At 40.2% G+C, this 24,257-nt stretch overlaps 1 protein-coding gene across 1 annotated transcript; it reads left to right on the top strand.

The window, feature by feature from the left end:
* Positions 1-637: 637 nt before the first annotated feature.
* On the top strand, positions 638-22,252 carry PRMT9 (protein arginine methyltransferase 9). Its single transcript, XM_074154727.1, has 14 exons — positions 638-728; positions 1,129-1,180; positions 1,754-1,966; positions 2,496-2,644; positions 3,937-4,173; positions 4,685-4,852; positions 6,760-6,862; positions 8,019-8,125; positions 12,082-12,274; positions 15,970-16,153; positions 17,530-18,241; positions 20,982-21,135; positions 21,588-21,710; positions 21,921-22,252. The coding sequence occupies exons 3-14, from the start codon at positions 1,781-1,783 to the stop codon at positions 22,134-22,136; spliced, it is 2,532 nt and encodes an 843-aa protein (XP_074010828.1). The 5' UTR covers positions 638-728; positions 1,129-1,180; positions 1,754-1,780; the 3' UTR covers positions 22,137-22,252.
* Positions 22,253-24,257: the final 2,005 nt, after the last annotated feature.

Raw genomic sequence — 24,257 nt, forward strand, 5'->3', positions numbered from 1 at the left:
TGGATGTGGATGCAGAAAGAACATGGAAAATGAAAATACCTTTATCCCACCTCTGTAGGAAAAGTCATAAAACAGTTTTTAGTCAATTCACCATATTTCACCTGAAAAGTAAGGAGCTAAACTAGCATTAAGAAAATAGTTTAGTCTTGTCTGTACTTTTACTTACCAGTAAAATTATAAATTCTTTTACTTGCATAGTGCCTCCTTTTTGTCACCTTTCAAAGCATTAGCTTTTCTCTAACACTAGTTTCTGGCATTTTTTTTTAATTATTATTGGCTTTTAAAACATGTAGATCTCAGCTGTCCCTTTAAGGAAGTAAAAGATAAAAATAAATGAACATCCACACCTTTAAACTGTAGAAAAAAAGCTTGGGGGGCGGAGGGGAACCAGGTAGGTCACCTCTTGTCACAAACGGAACAAAAATAAAGATTAAGCACGATGTTTCTTTAATCTTGCTGTGGGCAATCCCGCGTTAGGCTCTTACGGTCCTAGAACGCCCCCGTTAGGGAGGCGAGAGGGCCCCGGACCCACCGGGGAGGGTTTGCGGGGACAGAGAGGCCCTTGGCCGGGGGCAGACCCATCGTCCCCTCAGGGCCCGGCCGCCCCCACAGGGCGGGAAGGCGCCCGCCGCCCTGCGCATGCGTGGTGACTTCCGCCCGGCAGGAAGATGGCGGCGGCCGGCAGCGTGCGCCTCTGCACTGTGGGAGCCCCGTTCGGCGCCGAGCAGGTGATGGCCCCGGGAGCTCCTGTATCCCCCTGGCCCGGCCGCAGAGGGAATCTCCTACCGCCCTGCTCGGGTCGGCGGCTCTGGGGCTCGTCCGGCGAGCGGGGCAGTGTTGGGAGGTGCTGCGGCCTGCGAGGCTTTCCCGCCGATGGGAGCCAGGCCCCTCGTCTTCTCGGCCCCCCGGGCCCCCGAATCCGTACGGCAGGCGGGTTTGCACGGCTCTCCCAGGTTTTGCGGGCCCCTGCGTAAATTGCTGGTGCTCACTTGAGACGTGGCCGATGTTTGGGTTTTGTTTTTTTTGGGTTTTTTTTTTTTTTTCAAGAAAAAAAGCCAAAAAAGCGCCTAGTTGTGATGGTGCCGTGTTCCCTGCAGTCCCTCCCCATGTAACGTTCGCTTTCTTCAGCTTTAGGATACATCTGAAGATCCTGAAGGTGGTATCAGGCCCTCTTAAGTAGGTAAGCATTAAAAGTTAAAGTGGTAACCAAAGCAGTTATAAAAATGCGCATATTTATTATGTTAACTCTTTAACGTTTTCTTAAGGGGGGAAAAATAGTTGTGTTGTGTGTAAAATAAACCATGTGAGCTCATTGGCGCTTTTTCTGGGGGTCATCGCTTTATGAAGCTACTGCTGTTGAAGTGGAAAAGTTTTAACCTGCAGATTTTGTGGTTGATTATGAAACTTATGAGTGCATAAATTTCCAGTCTGCAGTGCTCTTTGGTCAGAGACATGCTAAAATACGTGTCACAAAAACTAATTTTAAAAAGCAAAGAGGTGTAACCTATTTCCAGGATGATGTCTAAACATAAATGCGATGCGCGCCTGACTTCTGAATGGTGAACGTTCATTTTAAAGTTAGTGAAATTATCAATGGTATAAAGATGAACATGGTTTTGAATGCTTAGGATCTGGGGGGCAGGGAGGAAGGATGTATTTACTAATGCCAGTGAAAATTAAAACGTTGATCGATTTGTCAGCTTTGCGTGCAACTTTTTTGGCCTGCAATATACACAACTTTTTTTTATTTTAGGCCGAGTGAGTATTTACGTTCTTCAGAATGCCCAACTCCAACGCTAAATTTCACTGTAACAACAGAGGTGGTCAGGAAGCCAGCAGGCGGGAGTTGGTTTCCAGGTCGTTGCAGAGTGCACAGCATTGCCTGGAGGACCAGGATTTTGGAACTGCATACGCACACTATCTCCTGGTACTAAATCTAGCTCCTGAGTTAAAAACTAGTGTCAAAGTAAGTGCTCTTTGAACTACTTGAAACAATTTTATTTACTGTATTCCTCTTGAGATATTTGTGATGTGGTTTGTGCTTGTTATTTGTTGTATGTAATTGATTCTCCTATTCAATCTTCAGAATAAAAGCAGAAAACAGTAGTAATGGGGACAGCCAGTAACTTTAATAAGTTGTGTATGCCTACGGGAAGGGAATTTATGCACTTCTCTTTTAGCCTGTGTGTGTCAAATAAGTTTAATAAACGTAGAGCCTTATTAGTATTGGCTTGTAGTACAGCACGCGTTACTATACGCAGAGGCTCTTAGTGTACACTGCTGGGTGATGATACCCTGCGTGGATATCTGAGAGCTTGTTTCTGCTTCTTCAAGTGAGCCAACTAACCTGGGATGGTAGCAATCAATTGTGTGCTGCTGCTTAAAGAAATGAGGGTGTTCAGGTGCACATCAGAATATCTCTAAATGTTTTCAGGGCTCAGTTCTCTGCTTCTGGTAACTGCCAGCAACTCAGTGATACACATTTTGTTTTCTAGGAAACATTTCAGTTTACTCTCTTTAAATGGGCAGAAGAGCTAGATTCTCTGGCACGGATTCAAGATCTGTTTAACTGTTATGAGCAAGCACTTGAACTGTACCCGAATGATGAAGTGATATGTAATAGTATGGGAGAACATCTTTTCAGGTTTGTAGTAATGTATATTCAGTTTTTGTAAGGATCGCGTTTAGTATTACATGTTAATAAACAATACCTAATTCAGCAGAGCACATAAAATGTGCTTAAAGGAAGCAAATGCAAGCATGCGCATAATGCTGTGTAGTGCTTACTGTTGAACTTCAGATGTTTGTCAGCTTCAAATAGCATAGCCATTGCTGAAATAAATGTTGATAGTCACAGCAAAAAAAAAAGGCAAAACCACTTTTACTAAAGTAAAAACTATAAAGTAAAAGCACTGCCTTCAAATATTTTCTAACAATCTATCAAGGAATTACTACACAAAAGAGAGACCAGCATTGTTCAGTCACTGTGTTAACTATAGTTATGGTTGACCTACAATTTTTGTAGTTCTTCCTTTCTTTCCTGTTAGATTCCTGAAAACTGTCTTTTAATTCTGTTCCTTCTTAAGGTCACATATAACAGACCTTTGAAGTGAAGAAGCTGGTCGTGTATACTGTTCTCTGTAGGACTGTTCTTAAATGATTTGAGCTTATGCTTTTATTAGTGTACAGCGTTCTTTTCCTGCTTTCTCCAAACAGTGCAAAACATGGTGCTTTGCTGTTGCTCAGGGTTCTAAGATCTTCTGAGACTGGAATTTTAAGATTGAAATCCTGGGTCCTAGGTCCAGATAGTTTTGATTAGGTTTGCTTTTTTGCGATTATTTTGTTTGCTTTAAGGAGAAACTCTTCCAGCATTGTATTAAAATGTACGTTTGTTGCATTTCATAGATTTTGGTTTTTTTTTTTTCAGCGCCGACTTCTTTGAGAATATGTTATAGGTATCATAAAAACTTGCTTCAAGTTAACAATTTAGTTCCAAAGTTGCCACTTAATGCAAGCAATTCAAAACTTGGGGTGTTTACAGCATGTTTGAGAACGGTTTTGGGGTTTGTAGCAGTCTCTTGACTTGAAAATCTGAGGCTGGATTGCAGAGTTGCTGCTGTCATGTTGTTGCAGCAAGTTCTTGCAAAACCTGTTCTAGTTTGTTGAAAGTTGTAGTAGCAGATGAAGACTGGTGTGTACAATGGTATTTTTTTGACTTCCTTTGCATTTTGAAGTGATTTGTTGTAGAGCTGTAAATCATTCTTTTTCATAAGGTAATAGCAGTGTTTCTAAAGATAATATTTCTAACTAATGCAAAATATTTCCGTTGTCTTTTAACTCATATAAGACCTCTTCGTAGATCTACAAATATTTACAGATGCTTGGCAGCTGAATGCATGCTTTCTATTTTTTTTTTGTTGTTGTTTTTACTATTAGAATGGGCTTTAGAGATGAAGCAGCTGGATATTTCCATAAAGCGGTGAAGCTTAACCCAGACTTTGCTGATGCGAAGGAGAACTTTTACCGTGTTGCGAACTGGCTTGTGGAACGCTGGCACTTCATCATGCTCAACGACACCAAGAGGAATCTTACTTACCTAAAAGCAATTGAGAACGCTGTCAGCTCAGGATGCAAATCTGTCCTTGATATTGGAACAGGAACAGGAATCTTGAGGTGTGTCATAAGTGCGTATTTAACATGAACTGAATAGAAATATATTTGTCAAACAAAATTTGGTTGCTAGTGGAAAAAACCCAAACATTTTCAGGCCTTTTTTGGGACAAAGCTTAGAGGAAACAAAGCTTTCAGGAGTCCCTGAGTCTGGAGGTTAGTGTCTAGTAGTATTTTTTGAACCCATTTTTTTATTTGATGCAGGTGTTTTTTGTGTAGAAAGTTTCTTAATGAAAATGTTGTAGTATAAAGAGTGCATTTAGCGTAGCTGCAGAGTGTCCTTATGCTACCTGTATTTTTTTTTGGTAATAGCATATCAAGAGGATATCAGTTTGTGTGATCACGGAATCACGGTGTTCATACAAGAGATATTGCATGATTTTTAGACTTGAACTGTTTTCTCAGAAATATAAAGCAGATGCAGAAATAGAACTTAAGAACAACCCGTATCTGGTCATGCTTTACCTAAAATGATTTAAACTGGAGGGAAAAAGCACTGATTCTTGTTTTTTAGTATGTTTGCAAAAAAAGCAGGAGCGTCTTTTGTCTATGCCTGTGAATTATCAAAAACCATGTATGAACTTGCCCGTGATGTTGTGGCAGCAAATAATATGGAAAGAGAGATCAAACTTCTGCATTTGAAGTCACTTGACCTAGAAATTCCAAAGCACATACCTGAAAGGTACGTTGTTGCGCTCTGTTGTGAAGTATTTTTAATTTGCTCTTAGTTTCAAGAAAATAGAAAATACCCTGTGACCTAAGCAGGAAATAATTTTGTCTATGATATTAACCATAATGGGAGAAGGTTCTCTGTATTATGTTTTCATAGAGGAGTGAGAAATGATAACATGCTTTTTTTAGATTGTACTAATTTCTGTGGTAAATCAACAATGTCATAAATTAAGGAGTTTAATTCTTTGCTGGTGGGAGCTTCGGGGCATATGCAATTATATCACAGCAATAAGAAAAGAGGAATTAGATTACTAAATCATAAAAGTCATTTTCACATACTTTTAACTTATGGCTTACTTCTGCAGCCCATGGCTAGGGTGGAGGTATGTAGTAGGGCCTTCAAAAGAAGACTGTTTCTGGGACATACCACACCCTGGCAACTTCATGTCAACTTCTGTGTCTGTCAGAGAGATCAGAAATTGCAGATTGCCTGCCTCTTCTGATCAGGGAGTGAGCAAAAACCCTCCCCTTCCCTCTCCTCTGTCCCCTAAAGAGAGTGCAACTGTGTTTGGAAGCAAGAAGGTGCCACATCATGTTGCGTGGGTTCCTGGTTGCATCTGGAGGGCCGGTGGTGTCTGGGCTGACTCTAGCTGTGAAAGTCAGCACCCTGCCGCGGCAGGGATCCATAGGGCTCTCTGTGTGGCTTTGGACATTGGAGTACAATTCAGTGGAAGGATGTTGCAATTTGTCCTGTGAGAATAAGGTTTTGTGTTTGTCTTGAGCTTTTTGTTTGTGTATACACAGCTGCCCACCTGTCTGTATAGCAGAGATCCATGTGCTTTGGAAAATTCAGTAGCTTATTTTTCCAATATTAAGTATTGTCTTACAAAGCATAGCACAAACCGGGACAGAGCTACTGGGACAAATCATCAGCTTGGAATTGCTTTTGGCAAATTAGAATTTGATCAGCGATCTAGGATTTTTATGCTACCCTGCCCCTCTATCTATTAACTCACTATCCATTGAGCAAATTCAGCAGCGGTTCTTCTGGAGGATCTATAAATTTCTAGCAGGTAGAAATCTGAGGGGATTTTTGTGTGAAGGACTGGTTTATCACTTCAGCTCACTGCCGCTAGGGATGCAGATTAAACCTGGGAAGGAAATAATCCAGTTTACTTTGAATTACTAACATTTAATAAAGTGTCTGGTTGATGGTACAGGCTTATAATCTGAAGTGATGAAACTCCCATGATTTAGCATGGCAGTCAAGCCTTGTCTAGTTGTGTCAGCTGAGCTTACAGTAACTGATGATAAGTATCCTCTTAGTGTATATGGTGAGTTACTGGATGTTGCCTCTCGGGAATAAATTGTTACTGTTCTGGAAATGCCTTGTCTTATCATGCTGTATAGTTTTTGGTTTTAATTCAAAGGATTTAGGATTTTGGGGTCAGTCTGCACAGCAATTTTAGGGTGCTTTGATTATAGGTTGTTGGAGGTTTTTTTTATTCCTTTTTAACACATGCATGGATCTCTTGCACAAGATTGAGACAAAATACATATTCTGCAGTATCACTGGCTGTGTGCCCAGGCTGAAACATCTTCCTGTTTTGGCTAGATTCTTCCCACGCAATGTATTTATAAACACTGAACAAGAAGCTTTATGGCAAACTCTTGCTCAGTATTTATTCTCTTGTATCTGCATCTTGAATAACTTCTAACAACAATTCACACCAAGTCATTTGTTGGAAGAATTAAATTGCCCATTGAAACTTTAGAACACTGGTGAAAGTTTTGATCTGAGCTCACATTGGTGTGGTGTTTGGGGTGTTTTGTGGTTGGTTTTTTTTTTTTTTGAATGATTGTTAACAGGAATGTGTGTTACACATTATATTTCACGGTGTCCTTTTTCTCATCTAGAGTTTCCTTGGTTGTCACAGAAACAGTTGATGCTGGTTTATTTGGAGAAGGGATTGTGGAGAGCTTGATACATGCTTGGGAACATTTACTTTTACAACCAAAGGTAGGTGATGTGGGTACACGTGTATAAATGGGACTCCTGTTTTGTTAGATATATATATTTCTGCATAAATGTGTGTGTGCACGTGCACACATTCATGCACATGTGCATGAGGAACAACTGTTTTGTAAATATTTTATACGTATTGATATTTTAAAAATGAGTGATCTGGATTTCTTCTGTAAATTTGATTTTGGTGAAAGGCAATAAAGCGCACGTACTTCTGTGAGCTCGTGTTCCGAGTAGACAGGTACTTGCAGTGCATGTTTCCCTTATGTAGCTTTCCAGCATACAGAGGTGGTTCAGCCTTGGTCACTGCTCCTTTTTTTTCTTCCCCCGCCCCTTTGTAAGTAACACCAAAGGGATTTGTTTGTGTTCTAAAGGTGCTTTTCTCCTGTAAGTTTGATTGCAGCCCAGTCATTTTGAGACACCAGCTAGTAGCAGAAGGTCGTGTCAGTCTGAGCGGAAAGTGCTGAATTATGGTAGAATTATTTCTCATGATAACACTAGAGAACAGTCAGTTATAATTTGGTAAATGTATTCTTATGTTCTTAATTTATTTTTGCTAACTTGGAACTTTTCTGGAAGACTGAACAATTCCACTGGGTCTCTTGAATTTTACTTTATGTATTTTGCATTTTAGCGAGCATACATTAAGCAAAGTAATACGACAAGGAGTCTTACATAAATTAACCTCTGTTAGGTTTTATGAAATAGAAGGACTTTGCTTTTATTCTGATGTTGCATTGATTCCAAGTAATTTTAAAAAAAATCTTATCTGGCAGAAAGCTTTTTGTATTGTATTGAACAAACTGATGACCTCTAGTGTTAAGTGTAGGAATGATGCATAAAGGAAAGGTCCTCAAAAGTTTCAATATATTCTAACAGAATATAAATTAAGAAAACACTTTTAAAATAATGCAGAGGAAGTAGTAGACTGAAAAGTAAAGCTGATGCATGGATATATTGAAGCACAGTAAAGAAACTCCTTTAAGGGTCGACCGGAATGACTTAAGACCAGAAACTTTACTAGTCACTGAGAACTTACTGATGTTTTGACTGTAGTATTGAATGGCTTATTAATATGTAACCTGGGCTTTACCTCAATGGTAGAAATAGGTCAGTATCTCATTGCATGTTATTATTAATGTTTTCACAGCCTAAAAATCAAGATGTCAGTACTGGAGACTATGGCAGAGTCATTCCTGCAAGTGCTACAATATTTGGGATGGCAGTGGAATGCAAAGAGATACGTAGACACCACAGGTATGTTTAAACTCTAGCACAGTTTGAACCTGTATTTGTTATTTGGGAAGAGAGAGTGGTGGTTTTTATGGAGGATTTTTTATTGTTCGTTTTATTTTTTTGAACAGCTCATTATCTGTTTTACTAAAGACATTGCTGCTCTCACCCTCCCCACCTATTTTCCAGGCTCTTTTTTTTGTTTTTTTTGTGGTTCAGACTTTCTGGATCACTTCATCAGAAACTCTTGATTTTCAGTTATGGTGAAATACATGCCTTTAACACATGCTAAAGAAATTTAATTCCTTAATAGTAAAATTACTTCTCAGTCTCTGTATTGGAGATTCTTGGATTAATGCTTGGCCTTTATCCTCCCTCATTTTACCCTCTTTGTGATCCGCTCCATACCTCGCTGCTGTATCTAACCCTTTCAGAAGATGAGGACAGGACTTTGTAAAGCCTAATAAGCCTAAAACTTATTAACAATAACCCCAGCTAGCATTATCTTTCTGAATACGTGCCTTGCTTAATTCTGAACTAGCATACAGTAGGGTTTCTTTGCTCAGACTGGTTCTGACTGTGTATCAGTTATTTTCATACTCATTTTTTTTCTCATCTTCTAGAACAGTACCGCTGTGTGGAGACAGTATCCGAGAAGTTTGGACTTCATGTATTTTGTTTAGGATTAATTTCGTTGCAGATTTAAGAAAACACAACTCTTATAGGAGCTTCAGTGTACTGCATGAAAAATCGCCAGGCTGCATCAGTGATTTTTCTGATGCAGTAGACCTGGATAATGGCCAGAAAGAGACAGAAGTTCCCATAATAGATTGTCACAGAAGAACTTTCTTTTAGGGGAATTTAATTATTCATGAATTAGAAAATAGGTTTTTGCCTTGAAACATGGCATTGACTGTTCCTTACAAATGTAAACAGAATGAAAGTTAATGTATTGTAACTTCGGATTGTTGAATTAACAATCTGTTCTAGTAGTATAGCTTAAGGTCAGGTAGCTAGCGGGAGTGAAATGATTGCCACAAATTAATTATATGCTGTAGGATTTTAAATTTCCTTCCTTTATAGTTTGGCATCCCTTTTTCCTCCAGTAAGAATACCTGTCTTAAATCTATTTTAACAAGTGCTATTAAGCTTTATGTAAAACACTTGCCTATTCTCAGATTTAAAGTATCCAGATCTCTTTGAATTATTCTGATATGTGTATCCCCACATTTCCTTAAGTGTTTTCATGGTCTACAGCAAAACTTTGAGGTTTGGATGTGTTTTTTTTCCGAGCAGGATGCGTAATGAAATAGCAGTGTGACAGAATCTCTGTTCTGATGCTTTTTATATCATTTAGCACAGTTTCTGTCTTCTACAATTAATACAGGTTTTCTCTGAGCTTTTCCTCATGGTTTAGTTTTGGGTTTTTGAGTGGTTATAAGTAGATGTAGCATCCAGGAGTCTATGAATACCTGAGGGTTTTTTCTGAAGTACATTTAGGAGTGTGTTTAATCTATCATTAAACACTGATTTATCTTGCTGAGGGATCAAATCCCCCTTCACTCCAACTGTTGATAGTCTTGTATATCATGATCATCTATCTGTATCCAGTCTGACCTTCTACTTTGTATTCTGTTCCTTGTTTTAGCAATTTGAAGTTATGCTGCATTTCTTGTGCTCTGATTGTTTAAGGATTTTTTTCCTATGATATAGTGAAAATCTAGATAAATCATACCAGTTTTATTGTGACTCTTATTTTTGATGCACTTAAGCCAACTTTACAAAAACTTTTGTGCTGGTTTACCCATTATTGTAGCTTTACAATTATCATTAAAATATCAAGTAATAATGTTTCTTTACAGCTGGTGCTGCTTGTGCCTATTGCTTGTGTTCCCTGGAATGACTATAGGGCTTAACTCTTATGTGGTGTTGTGTAATATATATATTTTTTTTTTCATGGTAAGCTTTCATTTTCTCCTGAAGTTGCACTCTATTTGAAGCAGTTATTTCACATCCATGCGAAATGTGTTTACTTCCAGAAGAACAAATGAACTGACAAACTTGTGAGAAGACTTGAGTTCTACTAAGGATAAATTCACACTTCCTCAAAACGTTTAAGATAGCAGAGTATCCTAAATACTGTTTTTCATGTTTGAACTAGATAACTTTCAAGAGTCATATGTAACAGTAAAACAATATTCTAGGAGAACATAGGTGTGCTCCATTAGTGCATCTACACTTAGTAATTTTGAATGAAATATGCCAGAATATGAGTTAATTTACTAATTTGAGTCACTGTAAGAATTTCAGGCTTCAGACTTTTTTTTTCAATGTGTAATTTTAGTTGATTGGGCCCCAGGAATAGAGGCAATATAATGGCTCTACTTCTGTGCTTATGTATTCAAACCGGAAGGGTTCATGACAATATAATAATCTGCTGACCTCTTCCGCGATACAGGCCTCGTACAGCAGCTGTTCTGTTTTAGTTGCAGTATTTCTTTGAAAATAACGCACATACTCAGTTTCAAATGAAGAATACATTCTCATCCTTGTTGTTAAAAATCTCTAAGTTACTTCACTGAGCAGCTGAGAAGATTGTAATTGTTGATAATGTTGCTCTATTTTTTAGTATTTATTGAGAAGTACTTACCGCTTTATGCGTTCTATATGACACATACACTTTTAATGCTAAGGAATCTGCTCCGAAGATGGAACCCAATTCACTTTTGGTTTTTAGCTATGCATAAAGTTCAAAATATAAGAATCTAGAATTCAGGCTATGAGGCCTAAGGTTATATATTATTCAGGTTATATAGGCCTAAAAATCCAGGTTATGGATTTTTCAACCTATTCAATTCTGTGGTTGGGAGCTTCTCTGGATCAAGGAGATGAGTGTATCTGATGAGAATATTGTCAGAGCCTGTCTAGTCATACTTAGTTGAAGGGAGATCTTCTGCAGGGATGGGAGGTTCCTGAGGAAGTGATTCAGAATTAAAAATAGTTCTAGAAAGAGAAATTTAACTTGTGGTCATTTGAACTTGTGAGTGCTAGATCTCACTGTAAGAATGCAGATTTATTGATAGCTGTCACTTAATTGGGAAGCACTAAGTCCTTCACAGCTAAATGTACTTTTTCAGAGTAAGCTAAAGTGTAGCTTGTGTAAGATTTGTCTCATGCAACTTCCTGACTCGTACTTTGAGAATATTTTTTAAGTGCTCAAACCTAAGAGATGGACAGTGTATGTAAGTAATTGTTTTAAAGTAGTTACAGCATTCTTTCTTCTTTGAAGCTTTCTGTATAAGGTTGTTTCTAGAAACCTAATTGATCTTCTATCTTACAAGAGAGGATACCTGTACTCTGAATTGTCAAAGCCTTTTCCACCAAGAAACCAACTCTGAGACTTTCTTTGCAGCTGTGTAACTATGAAAAATGCCTTATTTTGCATAGATTGTGCTTGATAAATACATAAAATTACTGCAAAATGGAAGTTTTATATCAAAGAGACTACAAAAACAAATTTTCTTATTGCATATCTATTTGTCTTTGTTCTGACTATTCTGTTCACCTGAAAGAAACACCTTCGTTATCTATTCAATGCAGCAGCAAAAAAGCTTTATTTGTTCTTATTATCACAGGATATATTCTTCTTTCTAGTTCTCTGTCAAGACTCAAGGAGTTGTACTTACGGGGGTAAAAGTCTGTGGCCTTTGATAAAGGACATGCTGAGCTTTTTCTCAGTTTCTAGTGACATCATTCAGTTCTGATTCTTGAAAGAGATGTACATTTTCTTGCTCTAGAGCTGCTCTGAACGTAACAAAAACCCCACAGAATTCTTCTGTTATTTTTTAGTTTTTCTATTCTTACACTCTCTGCATTTAAAAATGCTAAGCCTGGGAAGAATTTCCTTTGGGTTTTTTGGTCAAATTATTTGTGGTTTCATTTCTTCCCCTTTTTTTTTTTTTGTTTTCTTTTACTCCCAGAGTGGGAACACAAGAAGTTGCTGGTGTCCGCTTGCCAAATTCAGTGCAGTTCTTTAGTCCAACATACGCTTCTGCTGGTTCAGAGGAAACTGTTGAACCTTACACCACCGAGAAGCTCAGTCGTATTCCTGGAGGTTATGTACCTCTGACAGAACCCTGTCAAGTAATGACAGTAGATTTCAACAATCTGCAGGTAATAATTTTTTGTTATGTCCTTCATAAGTAATCTATTTATGAATGATGAGAGCCCCGTATCTTACTTGCTTTCCAGGTTCAATTTCAGAACAGTTCCCAAGTGCAAAGTTGGTAGGGCTGTACTGAAATCCTCTGCTGGTTGTGATACTTGTCTGGTTGTGTGGTGATGTGATTCATCAGGTGACAGTTTGTGAGTTTTTGAAGGTGGAGTTTTTTGTTTGTTTGACATAGTTTAGGGAACTAAATTAGCTCACCAAGGGATCAAACAACTGCCAGCCTCAGAGCAGGGAGGGGGAGAAGGAATGCAATAGACCCATCTTAATGATTTCTGCAGTTGTGAAGCTGACGTAGTTTATTCTTCTAAAGTTAGAGTCTTCAAGAAACTCTTGAAGACAAAAGAGAAAGGAAGAGTTTTATATCTAACATAAAAATGTCTGTAAGCGTTGATGGGTAAGTGTAAAAGAGGGGGGAGATTAAATACGATAATTTCTTTATCAGGTTGATTTCACCCGTCAGCTCCTTTGGTATTTGATGGTATTTCTGTAATATGGCAGTCTGAAATATGGTAGCATTATTTTGTGTGTTTTGCTCAAAGTACGTTTGTATGCATATACTAAAAAGGCCTGAACTGTAAGGCAAGGCCCTCAGCTACTCGCAGCTGAGCATGCTAAAAAGATGGTACATCTGATCTCTGGTGTGTTTCTTACTCATTGACCTGTGGTGAGGAGTTAGTGTTAAGTCAGAGCTAAAAATAGATTCTGTTATATAAATATAAAGCATTCTTGGCTACTGCTTGGCCAGGAATTGCAGTGTTTCTGAATCAATAGCTTTTTTCCTAGTTGGCTTGTCTGACATCCTGAGATTAAAAATGAAATAAGACAAGGCTCTTCAGTATACTACTGGGAGCGATCTCTCTGTGACCTAATGTTGCTTCTGCTTCTAGCATCAATAAGAAACTATTGCTGTCATCTGAGATGCCTACTCTTAAGCATCTGCCTGCTGGAGATGTAAAGATAATTTCAAAGAGTGAAAAAACAGCGTTACTCTTTAAATCGTGTTTCAGAACCACTCCTTTGAAGTTTCAGTTAGACTAAGGGAATGTTTCTGTCATAAAATGGTGAGATATGATTAAGTGGGGGTAAAGGGAAGAGATGCAATTAGTTGATTGGGAATCACTGGTTACTGTTGTTACTTTTTTTTCACTGAGCAAATACGGCAGTTCCAAACACTGGTAGGTTACTTTCAACTTGGGTTTTTTTTGTTTGTTTTGTCTGTTTTTGTCACGGCCACACCTGTATGTTCAATCTGTGCAGGTAAACAATAAAAAAGAAAAATCCTCTGTGCTTCTATTGGAATAAGAAACCCTGCTATACTTACAGACAGTAGCAGAATTACCTACTAAATATTGAAATTAAAATATGAACTCACTTACCTCGCACTAGTAAGGTAATTTCGAAGACCTGTTTTCTAAACTTGTATTTCAAAGAATGAGAGGGATTTTGCATTTATCTGCTTGTACTAACTACCCAGACCTAAACTGACAGACCTGAGAAAAAGACTTAAAATATGGTACACAGTGTTTCTCAAACCGTGTTTTAGGAGGCTTCAAAGACATCAGTACAGATCAGAGAAATAACGATCAGAAGTCAAAATTTTTTTAAAAAAAAAAAAAAAGGGGGCAACTGAGTTGTATGCCGATTACTTTATTACTGCTATTATTAGCAGCAGCAGCCCGGTTGCTCCCAGGCAGGGGAATGTGGCTGTAATTACAGGCTGCAGACACTTGCACCGAGCCAGGTACTACCTGGGTGCATGTTTACTGGCAGCAGATCAGTGCCACTGGGAGTGGAAGTGAGTGTTTACCTCAGCAGCCAGTAATTAAAGCTCAGTCTCACTTTCAGGCCCTAGAGGAACTGAGCTCTTGCCAATGATTGCACATGCTGGCTCTTTCTAATTTTAATGAGAAGTTACTGTGTGCAATATTTGAGAAAATCTGGATTAAGACATAGGAAACCTAATAACTGCATTTTTTCTGTAGTTTTTCCTTATTTTTTTTAATGCAAGTTATCTTTTTTTATTCAGAGGATATATGTGGCATAGCATAATTTTGTACCTACTCCTGCATCACTGCATTATTTTCTTCGCTGCCTCTTTAGGTACAGTGGTTGATAAATTACCATCCTGATGTGTTAGAGCTGTTCGAGTCTGTAGTTGTCATAAATAATAGAAAAAGGTTTATGCAGTGGACAAACGTGAGGAATAAATACGGGATAAGCGACATGGTAGAGAGTGGAGAAGGCTGGATGCCTTCAAGTAGGTTTTAAGTGGTGTGTGCCGCAAGATAGGGATGTAACACTACAGTGACTAAACTAGTGGATGAGAACCTCGGGCCTCCTGCTTTTAAGGAATAATCAGGAAGAATATTGTTAATATAAAATACACTTCTGAACAGCTGTAACTTTCCAGAAACTGAGAAACAGATGCATGCTTTTGCTGTCTTGCTTCAAGGGGCTTACTGCCAGCAAAGCTTCAACTTCCTACTCTTTGTTCTTTTTCTCCAGTTGAGGATGTATGGAAAAAATGACTAGCAGCAAAGTGTTTTTATTGAAGAGCAGTGAGATCTCATTATGAACTTTATTAGCATCCAGTAATTCTGACACATGCATTGTCCAGACATCTCTCAGTTGTGAGAAGAGAGGCAGACCAACTCTTGGGAGAAGACAGAATGGGAATAAAAAGGGAAATAATAAAAAAATGCAGTGTGTGGGAGCTACTCTTAGAGTGGAACTTTTCTTTTGCCCTGTGTATTTTAAGATTGAAACTTAGAGAGGAGAAATGTTGACGTTAACAGATCAAGAAACTGATAAATGCTTAGGCAAGGCTGTTGTGTTACTAAATAGAAAGGTTGTGACTTAGAGAATATTTGGTCCCTTGTGATTGACCTACTGTTACTTGGTTTATGCCAGAACTATGTACATTAGAGCTGGGCCTTTTATGTTTGTCACTGTTGGTAGCAGAAGGTAATTAGTGAGGAAAATAGACTGTACATGGAAGAAGACCTAATTCCTATTACATACTCGGCATGCTTTAGGAGTACTGGAGATCTTATAACCTGATCCGTTCAGGGCAGATCTTGGTTCTTTAAATAGTGAAATTGTACACGCCTGAGCTTTTACACAAAGCCCAGGTAGCAGAGGAAATATCCTCAAAGATATTTGACTTAGTGTTTTTGTAATGATTTTGCCAAACCTGTGTTTAAGTGAATTCAGTGCTTACATACAGTATTTCTAGAACCGATTGAATGCAGGTTTTAAGCGAAGCATGTACCTAAGCATTGGCTTGAATCCAGCCCAAAAGACTGGCTCTGTTCACTCTCACGAGGCAGGCCTTGCCAGTCTGGAGCCTGTCTTGCAGTTTTCAGTGTTTTTAGATGTAGGTGTGTTTGCTTTAATGGCTGATGGGCGCAGGTTGGTCACTTGTGTAACTGCATTTGCGTGTGGGACGACAGTTCCTGTGCTAGTGAGTACTAATGATAATTGGTATTGTAGCAGCTTGTTAACTTCAGGTTTCTGTTGTTATGCCCTCATGGGTCGGTGCAGAAATTTGAGTGACTTAGTGAGTGTAATAAAAACCATCTTTTATTTATGGAAAGAAATGCTCTCATGCTTTTTTTTCTCTTTCCACTTTGGTCAGGAGCTGAAAAGCCTTGCAGCTAGAAAGCCCTGGAAGCTCAGCCTGCCAGTCACTGAAGGAGGAATACTAGATGCTATTGTGGTGTGGTTTGTACTACAGCTTGATGATGAGCACACCCTATCTACAAGTCCCAGTGAGGAAACTTGCTGGGAACAGGCAGTCTATCCTGTGCAGGGCCTCCTTGGTACGTCCTGTGGATTTTCTTGTTGCAGTATTTAATATACTTGGTTTCATTTTGGTTTTTGGTAGATAGGTTATCTCGGAGATTAGGAAGTGGCAGCAAATAGGTGTAGGAAAAGTTCAACAGCAAGTAGCTGTGAGGTGGTCCCTGAGCACATTTCTGGACTGTAGTGCACAGGTCTGGTTCGTGTGACTCTCCTATAAAGCAGATAAAGGACCTGCTTAAGATCTGGAAGAATGCTTTTTGTTAAGTTGGTTTGTTTCTATACTGAATTAAACGCATTGTGGAGCAACTCCAAAAAGTGGGACTACTAACTGGCTCCACTTAGTCAAGATGTGACTTGTATCTTGAAAACACAGTGCTCAAGGTGGGGCTGCACCAGAGTGGGACAGTTCACCTCCCTCAGCTGGCTAGCTGTGCCCTTCTTGGTGCACCCCAGGACACGGTTGGCCCTTTTTGCTGTCAGGGCATGTTGTTGACTCATACTTGCCATCCACCCAAACTCCCAGCTCTCTTTCCATGGGGCTGCTCTCCAGCATCTTGTCCCCCAAATTGTACGTATAACCAGGATTACCTCAGCCCAGGTGGAGAATCCGGCGCTCGCTCTTAAATTTTGTAGAGTTGGTAATTGCCCAGCTCTCTCTGTAAGGCCTCTCTACCCTCAAGAGACTCCATAGCTCCTCCTAATTTAGCATCGATAGACAGTAGGGGCAGCTGTGCCTTAGAGCGGTTCAGCGGAAAGTGTAGGAGAGGGAAGAGATTCTTGTGGCCTCTGTTGCCATTGAAAAAAATATTTGTCAAACTAGAGCAGTTCTGTTTTGAAATTCCGGTCTGTATCAGTTGATTTACTTTCTTAGAACATACACAGAGAGTATCCAAAGACCGTCTTAAGCTGTACACCATAAATGTTCCAGTAAAATTTATTTTTAATAAGTTACCCTTTCTAAACTGTAGCTGTTGTTTTCCATGTAACTACAAATTTACCTTTGTCTACAGGAGGTATTAAAATGCACACATTTAGCATTTTAAAGCAAAAGCAGTTTCTTTACCAGGCTGGTTTTGTCCTGCTCTGCTGTTGACAGAACACTTAAGCCTTTCCATGATTAATAGGTATTACTTTATTTGGAGAATAAATAGATTTTGCCTAGTTTGAGATAGTTTAAGGCAAATGTCAACACACAGTTACAAATTTCAGCTTGTGAACTACCGACTGGAACAATTCTTTCATACACACTATGAACAGCTAATGAAGAAATGAGGTAATGGTTTTCTTGGGGTGTTTTGTTTTGGTTTTGGTTTTTTTTTAAGCACTGTATGGCTGCTTCACTGATACTTGCTGTAAAGTAACTGACGTGACTCTTCTGTGCTGTTTTGCTAAGATTACTGTGTGAAGACTGGAGATACCGTGTCGATGGAAGTTTGCTGCCAAGACTGCTACTTGAAGATTCAGAAGGTTTCTTCTTTGACTTCTGACTGTGGGATGGACGTCAGTGACAGAGACGATGCCCTGGGTTTGGGCAATGAGGCTGAATTGTGTAATGCTCTGGCTGGTCTTCAGACAACTAACAAACAGGACGGCAGCGGTCAAGTGTGTGTGTTGGAATCCACAGAAATAGCCCTGCTGAACAACGTACCGTACCACGAATGCTTTAAAGGTGCCATGGGCAAAGTGTTGTCGTCATTAAATCCGCGTAAGGACTTGCAGTCCATGGATATTGATGGACACGGCAGTGGGATGCACCTTCAAGAGAGTCGAATCAAGAGCTCTCGAGATGTGGCTCCTGATCCTTTGTACATTTTAGATGTGTCTGAAGGCTTCTCCATCCTGCCAGTTATAGCTGGCAAACTTGGACCAGTTAGAGCCTACAGTTCTATTGAGAAAGAACAGCATCAGACAGCACTTAATGTCATTTCAGAAGCTAACCATTTCCCTAAGGAAACATTAGAGTTTTGGCTCAGTCACTTAGAAGATGAAAGTGTGGTGCTACAGAGACCCAAATCAGACAAATTGTGGAGTATTATTATCTTGGATGTTATAGAGTCATCAGGTTTAATCCAGCAGGAGGTGATGGAAAAGGCTGCAATATCCAGGTACAGTATAAATGGACAACAGTATTCCTAGGAATCCATCATTATCTGAAAACTTTTGAAAATATTCCTTCTAACTACAAAATTACTGTCATCTTGCTTCTGTAGAGCAGAAAAAGCTGGTTTTCTGAACAGATTGAACCTCCCAGAGTGTTTCTGGTGTGACCATTGTATACATGTATCTTTTTTAAAAAGGGGGAAAAAAAAAACAAGTGTCAAGATTTCACTTTCATAGACTTCTTTATATTTTGTATGCCAGAATGTGAATGGAAGATCTTAGTGCTTGGTCTGTCAGAAGTTCCCAGGATAGCCAGCACCTTAGAGAATCACAAAATATTTTTGGTTGGATGGGACCTTTTTTTTTTTTCGGTTGGATGGGACCAATATTTTTGGTTGGATGAGATAAAAAAAAAAAAATCACACCAAAAAATCCCAGAACACCAAAACCAAACCAAACGCCCACAACCACACACCACACCACCCACAAACAGACACAAACCCACAGTCTTGGGCACTAGAGCATGCCCTGAAGTGCCATGTCTACACGTTTCTGAAATACCTCCAGGGATGGCGACTCCACCACCTCCCTGGGCAGGCTGTTCCAGTGCCTGACCACTCTCTCAGTAAAGTGATTCTTCCTAATATCTAATCTAAACCTCCCCTGCCCCAACTTCAGACCATTTCCTCTGCTCCTGTCATTATTCCCTTGGGAGAAGAGGCCAACACCCACCTCTCTACACTCTCCTTTCAGGGAGCTGTAGAGAGCAATGAGGTCCCCCCTCAGCCTCCTCTTCTCCAAACCGAACGTGCCCAGTTCCCTCAGCCTCTCCTCGTGTGACTTGTTCTCTAGACCCCTCACCAGCTTGGTGGCTCTCCTCTGGACACGCTCCAGCAGCTCAATGTCCTTCCTGTAGTGAGGGGCCCAGAACTGAACACAGCACTCAAGGTGAGGCCTCACCAGTGCCCAGTACAGAGGCAAAATAGTAACTTAGTAATAGAAACTTAGCCGAGGTAGATTTCAGTGCAAGGTTAAAAAAGCCCAGGTTCCTGTACGTGTCAAACTGTTGCTGGAACAAACTGGTACTGCTAAAAGACAAACACAGGGTGTTAGAACAGCCAGGGAGGCAGCAACCCTGTTACCCAGGGTGGGAAGGAATGCAGAGCAAAAGAAATAAAATAATGGAAACGGGTAGCCAAAAAAAAGAAAAAGTAAATGTGAAATGGGTTTATCCCCTTTTTGTGGTGCTAGTCGTCTCTGTTCATCCTTAGTGACGGCAGAATATTCCAAATGATTTATGTTCATTACCTTTTCTAAGTTTGGAATCAATCTTTGGGTGACACGAAAGAATTTTTGCCCTAATAACAAATGGGAAATTACTCTTGAATTTTGTCATACGCAGACTCAAATCTGTTGGCATGAAAATACACCCAATAGCACGCTATTTAGATGCCCAGTTCCCTATCCAGAAAAGAGGCCTGCTGTAGGAAAAGGAAACCTAAAACCATCTATATTGAATGGGATGTGTTTGATATTATGCTGCTCTCAGCAGTGTGATACTCTGTAGCCAAGCAAGGTTCAGGTGTTTTGTTTTTTTTTTTAGGAAAATATGCTGTCTCCTGTATCGCTGTCATCTGCAGTTAAGCATTTCTTGAAGAAGGGTGACTTAAATTCCCACCAGGTTTTGTTTTTCCTGTGGGTATGCTGCCTCCTTAACCAGTGATCCCAACGGCGTGTACTTCCTGACTTCCAGTTTTTGTAAACGTTTCTGCCAGTCCTTCAGGGTTAGATGCTGGTGCTGTGAATAAATCTTCATCTCGAAATACCACCGTTTCCAGTACCGATGCTGAGAAAAGATGACTTAATTCCATAGTTTTAGTATTATGTGACAAGTTCTCCTGGTCAAGTGGGGTCACGCTCAGATGCTTCTGAGCAGTTGACTTCAGAGGAAGAACTGGTGTGCCTTTCTTAAATGTAGTTAATGTTCATAGAATCATAGAATCGTCTAGGTTGGAAGAGACCCTTGGGATCATTGAGTCCAACCATCTACCCTACACTACAAAGTTCTCCCCTATACCATATCCCCCAACACCACATCTAAATGACTCTTAAACACATCCAGGGATGGTGACTCAACCACCTCCCTCGTCAGCCTGTTCCAATGCCCGACCACTCTTTCTGTGAAAAATTCTTTCCTAATGTTCAGTCTAAACCTACCCTGTTGGAGCTTGAAGCCATTCCCTCTCGTTCTGTCATTAATTACCTGTGAGAAGAGACCAGCACCAACCTCTCTACAGTGTCCTTTCCAGTAGTTGTAGAGAGTGATGAGGTCTCCCCTCAGCCTCCTCTTCCTCAAACTAAACAGTCCCAGCTCCTTCAACCGCTCTTCATATGATTTGTTTTCCAGGCCCTTCACCAGTTTCGTTGCCCTCCTCTGTACCCGCTCCAGCACCTCGATATCTCTCTTGTATTGAGGTGCCCAAAACTGGACACAATACTCCAGGTGTGGCCTCACCAGTGCTGAGTACAGGGGGACAACCCCCTCCCGACTTCTGCTGGTCACGCTATTTCTAATACAAGCCAGGATGCCGTTGGCTTTCTTGCCCACCTGGGCACACTGCCGGCTCATATTCAGCCGCTTGTCAATTGGAACCCCCAGGTCTCTTTCTTCCAGGCAGCTTTCCATGTTCTTTCATTGCTGTGGAATGATATGCTTCAGGCGTGAAATCTCTTCTCATTTTACAGATGTTTGCTTCACAGCGGAGGGAAGATTTTCCCACAGTACGTGTTGGTGTATGGGATGCTTGTAGAATCAGAGTCTCTGTTACTGGAGAGTGCTGTTCAAGGAACAGAACCAACTCTTGGATTTAATATAGCCCCTTTTATCAACCAGTTCAAGGTATGAAGTTGGTGGGCGTCTTCCAGGCACAGTTCCAAAGCCTGCAGCTGTCTAGCTGCTTAGCTTTGGTGTAAACTCCAAGAAAACCTCAGAGCTGAAAACTTTCTCATGTTGTTGAAGTTACCGAGAGAGGTTTATGTGACCCGACAGGGTCCTTGAGATAAACTAAAACGGGTAACGTTTGTTTTGGAACTGGTGTGGGAGAAGTTTTGTCTGAGTAATGAAAGACGCAGTGTTACTGTGCGGAAGAGTGACTGTGCTGTTACGTTCTCCTTCATCACCGTGTGTCCCAACAGAGACATTTCAAAAGGGATTAGAAGGGTGTATTTTGCATTTTGGCTGTCTCTTACAGGCATTACAGTAATTCATAGAAACTTTTGCGTTACGATTGTCTCTTAACTTTTCACTTTTTAATGGCTATTGATGCCTGAAGTTATGGTATATACTCTTAGGTACCTGTTCGTGTGTATTTGGATCTCTCTACGCTACCGTGTCTACCCTTGAGCAAGCCAGTGGAGCTTCTGAGGCTGGATCTCATGAACCCTCTGTTGAACAGCTCCAGCAGAGAAGTGAAGGTGAGTTGTGTAGACAGAAAGTTAGGAGTGTGCTTAAATGCTCTTCTGCAGAGCTCTTTGTTCATTGCTCACCCTGGCCAAAAATTCCAATACAGAATTGACTTGTCTGCACATCTCTCTCAAATGGATTGGAATAGTTTGAACTGCTTTATTTTCTTACTTCTTTGAAAAGGGTGTAACTAATTAAACTCACATTTTAAATATTTTTAGGTGCAAATTTGTAAGTCTGGCCAAGTTACTGCCATTCCCTTCTGGTATCACATACATCTAGATGAAGACCATAGCTTGAATACATCTGATGAGTTCTCGCACTGGAAACAAGCTGCAGTTGTTCTCGATGAGCCCATCCGCGTTCAGGTTGGGGATGAACTTGCGCTTGATGTTCAACACCATAAAAGCAATATTAGCATTACAGTTAAACGGTGAAGAATGTAATGTATTAACTGATTTGTGGTTAATTACCTATGCATAAATTGACTCTTCATAACATGGCTGATGTTAACTTATATTAAAGTCTAAATTCTATCTACGGATCAAAAAGGCTGTTCGAGAGAGAGTCCTTTTTTTCTCCAACTGTAGTTCTACTGCTCGGTTGACAAAGCGTCCTACCGGCGTGTACTGAGCCGGTAGCCTTGCGGTAGGGACTGCAACGCCGTTCCATTGCAGTATCGCAAGTCAGTGTTGCGCACAGATAATTGTAAAAGGTTGTAAAGGAGCACTGTTGAATAACTCAAGTTGGACAGCGGAAGGTGAAGTTAGTAAACTTTTTAGAATGCGGCGGAGAATCATTTTTGGTAAGATAATGCACCTGATAAATTGCTGTAATAAACCTCCTTCTAGAAGAGTGGAAGAAAGGTCTCCAATTTAAGTGTATTAGAGTAGGGCAGAGGCTTTTCATACTACATAGAAAACAGCTGTTCTTAAACAAACAAACAAAAAAAAAAACCCTAAAACTCAAACAAAACCGTGATCCATAAAAATCTAAGTTACTGTGACATAACTAAACCCAGTGGGTACGGGATATTTTCACCAAAGTGCAGTTCTATAGAGAAGTGTTTAGGCATCTTATGCTGCAAGACTGCTGATAAAAGCAAACCCATTAAATAATACTTAAATTGCACATATAATAAAATAATAATTAAATTGCAGCTCTGAGGAGAAACACCTAGGAGTCTGGTGAACAACAGGATGACCATGAGCCAACAATGTGCCCTTGTGGCCAAGAAGGCCAATGGATCCTGGGGTGCATCAGGAAGAGTGTGACCAGCAGGTCGAGAGAGGTCATCCTCCCCCTCTACTCTGCCCTGGAGAGGCCCCATCTGGAGCACTGGGACCAGTTCTGGGCTCCCCAGTTCAAGAAGGACAGGGAACTGCTGGAGAGGGGACAGCAGAGGACCACAAAGATGATGAGGGGCCTGGAGCATCTCCCTTATGAGGAGAGGCTGAGGGACTTGGGTCTTTTTAGTCTGGAGAAGAGAAGGCTGAGGGGGGATCTGATCAATGCTTATAAATACTTAAAGGGTGGGTGTCAGGAGGATGGGGCCGGTCTTTTTTCAGTGGTGCCCAGGGACAGGACAAGAGGAAATGGGCACAGACTTGAACATAAAAAGTTCCACCTAAACGTGAGGAGGAACTTCTTTCCTGGGAGGGTGGCAGAGCCCTGGAAGAGGCTGCCCAGGGAGGTGGTGGAGTCTCCATCTCTGGAGACATTCCAAACCCGCCTGGACACGTTCCTGTGCAACCTGCTCTGGGTGGACCTGCTTTGGCAGGGGGTTGGACTAGATGATCTCCAGAGGTCCCTTCCAACCCCATAACATTCTGTGATTCTGTTATAGTGGTTAGGCTTATTTATTAAGCTTTTTAGCAATTAATAAGACAGTAAAATGATTTAAAGAAAAATTAAGGACAGACTACTTAATGAGACTTACTCAATGAGACTAAGTAAATGGCTGAAAATGACCGCTACTGAGTTTTCAAGCAGTGCGTTAAGTAAGGCAAGAGCAATCTTAAGAAGATTTACATATGAATATAAAACGTTCATTTGCAAATAAACTTGGTAAGTCACGCTGTGGAATGCTGCTGTAGTTTTCTAAAGCCAAGGTAGGTGTCACTGAAAGATTTCTGTTTATTTTTGGAGATTCAGTAATAATCATTAACAGAAGGGTATGATCCTAGAAGATACTGTGATGAAAAAATACCTTTTCTCCTAGAAAAAAAATAATAATACTGTGCACATGGAATAACTGAGTAATAATAAAATAACAGCTTTCCAGAAATGCTGTGAAAGAAGCAACCAAGACACTTAACTACCTGTTTTCCTGTCAAAGTCCGCTGCTTAACTTTCACACCAAACAGACATAACTTCAAGCATTACAAAAAATTCCTCATTGTGAGATTTTTGAAAAGCCAGAGCACAGGAGCTACTTAGCTTCCAGCAGCTCTGATCCTTCAGGTATTATTTCTACTGCCACCCCTTTTTACCTGCATACACAGAATCACAGAATGTGTTGGGTTGGAAGGGACCTTTAAAGGTCATCTAGTCCAACC

The sequence above is a fragment of the Numenius arquata genome, chromosome 10 (assembly GCF_964106895.1).
Source record: "Numenius arquata chromosome 10, bNumArq3.hap1.1, whole genome shotgun sequence".
Lineage (NCBI taxonomy): Eukaryota > Metazoa > Chordata > Aves > Charadriiformes > Scolopacidae > Numenius > Numenius arquata.

What these genes read in the sequence shown, in the direction of transcription:
- PRMT9 (XM_074154727.1), top strand. Translation starts at nt 1,781, where the DNA reads ATGCCCAACTCCAACGCTAAATTTCACTGTAACAACAGAGGTGGTCAG. An exon ending in ATGGGAGAACATCTTTTCAG is followed by an intron (nt 2,645 to 3,936) that starts GTTTGTAGTAAT and finishes TTTTACTATTAG; the next exon opens with AATGGGCTTTAGAGATGAAG. An exon ending in GAGATACGTAGACACCACAG is followed by an intron (nt 8,126 to 12,081) that starts GTATGTTTAAAC and finishes TTTTACTCCCAG; the next exon opens with AGTGGGAACACAAGAAGTTG.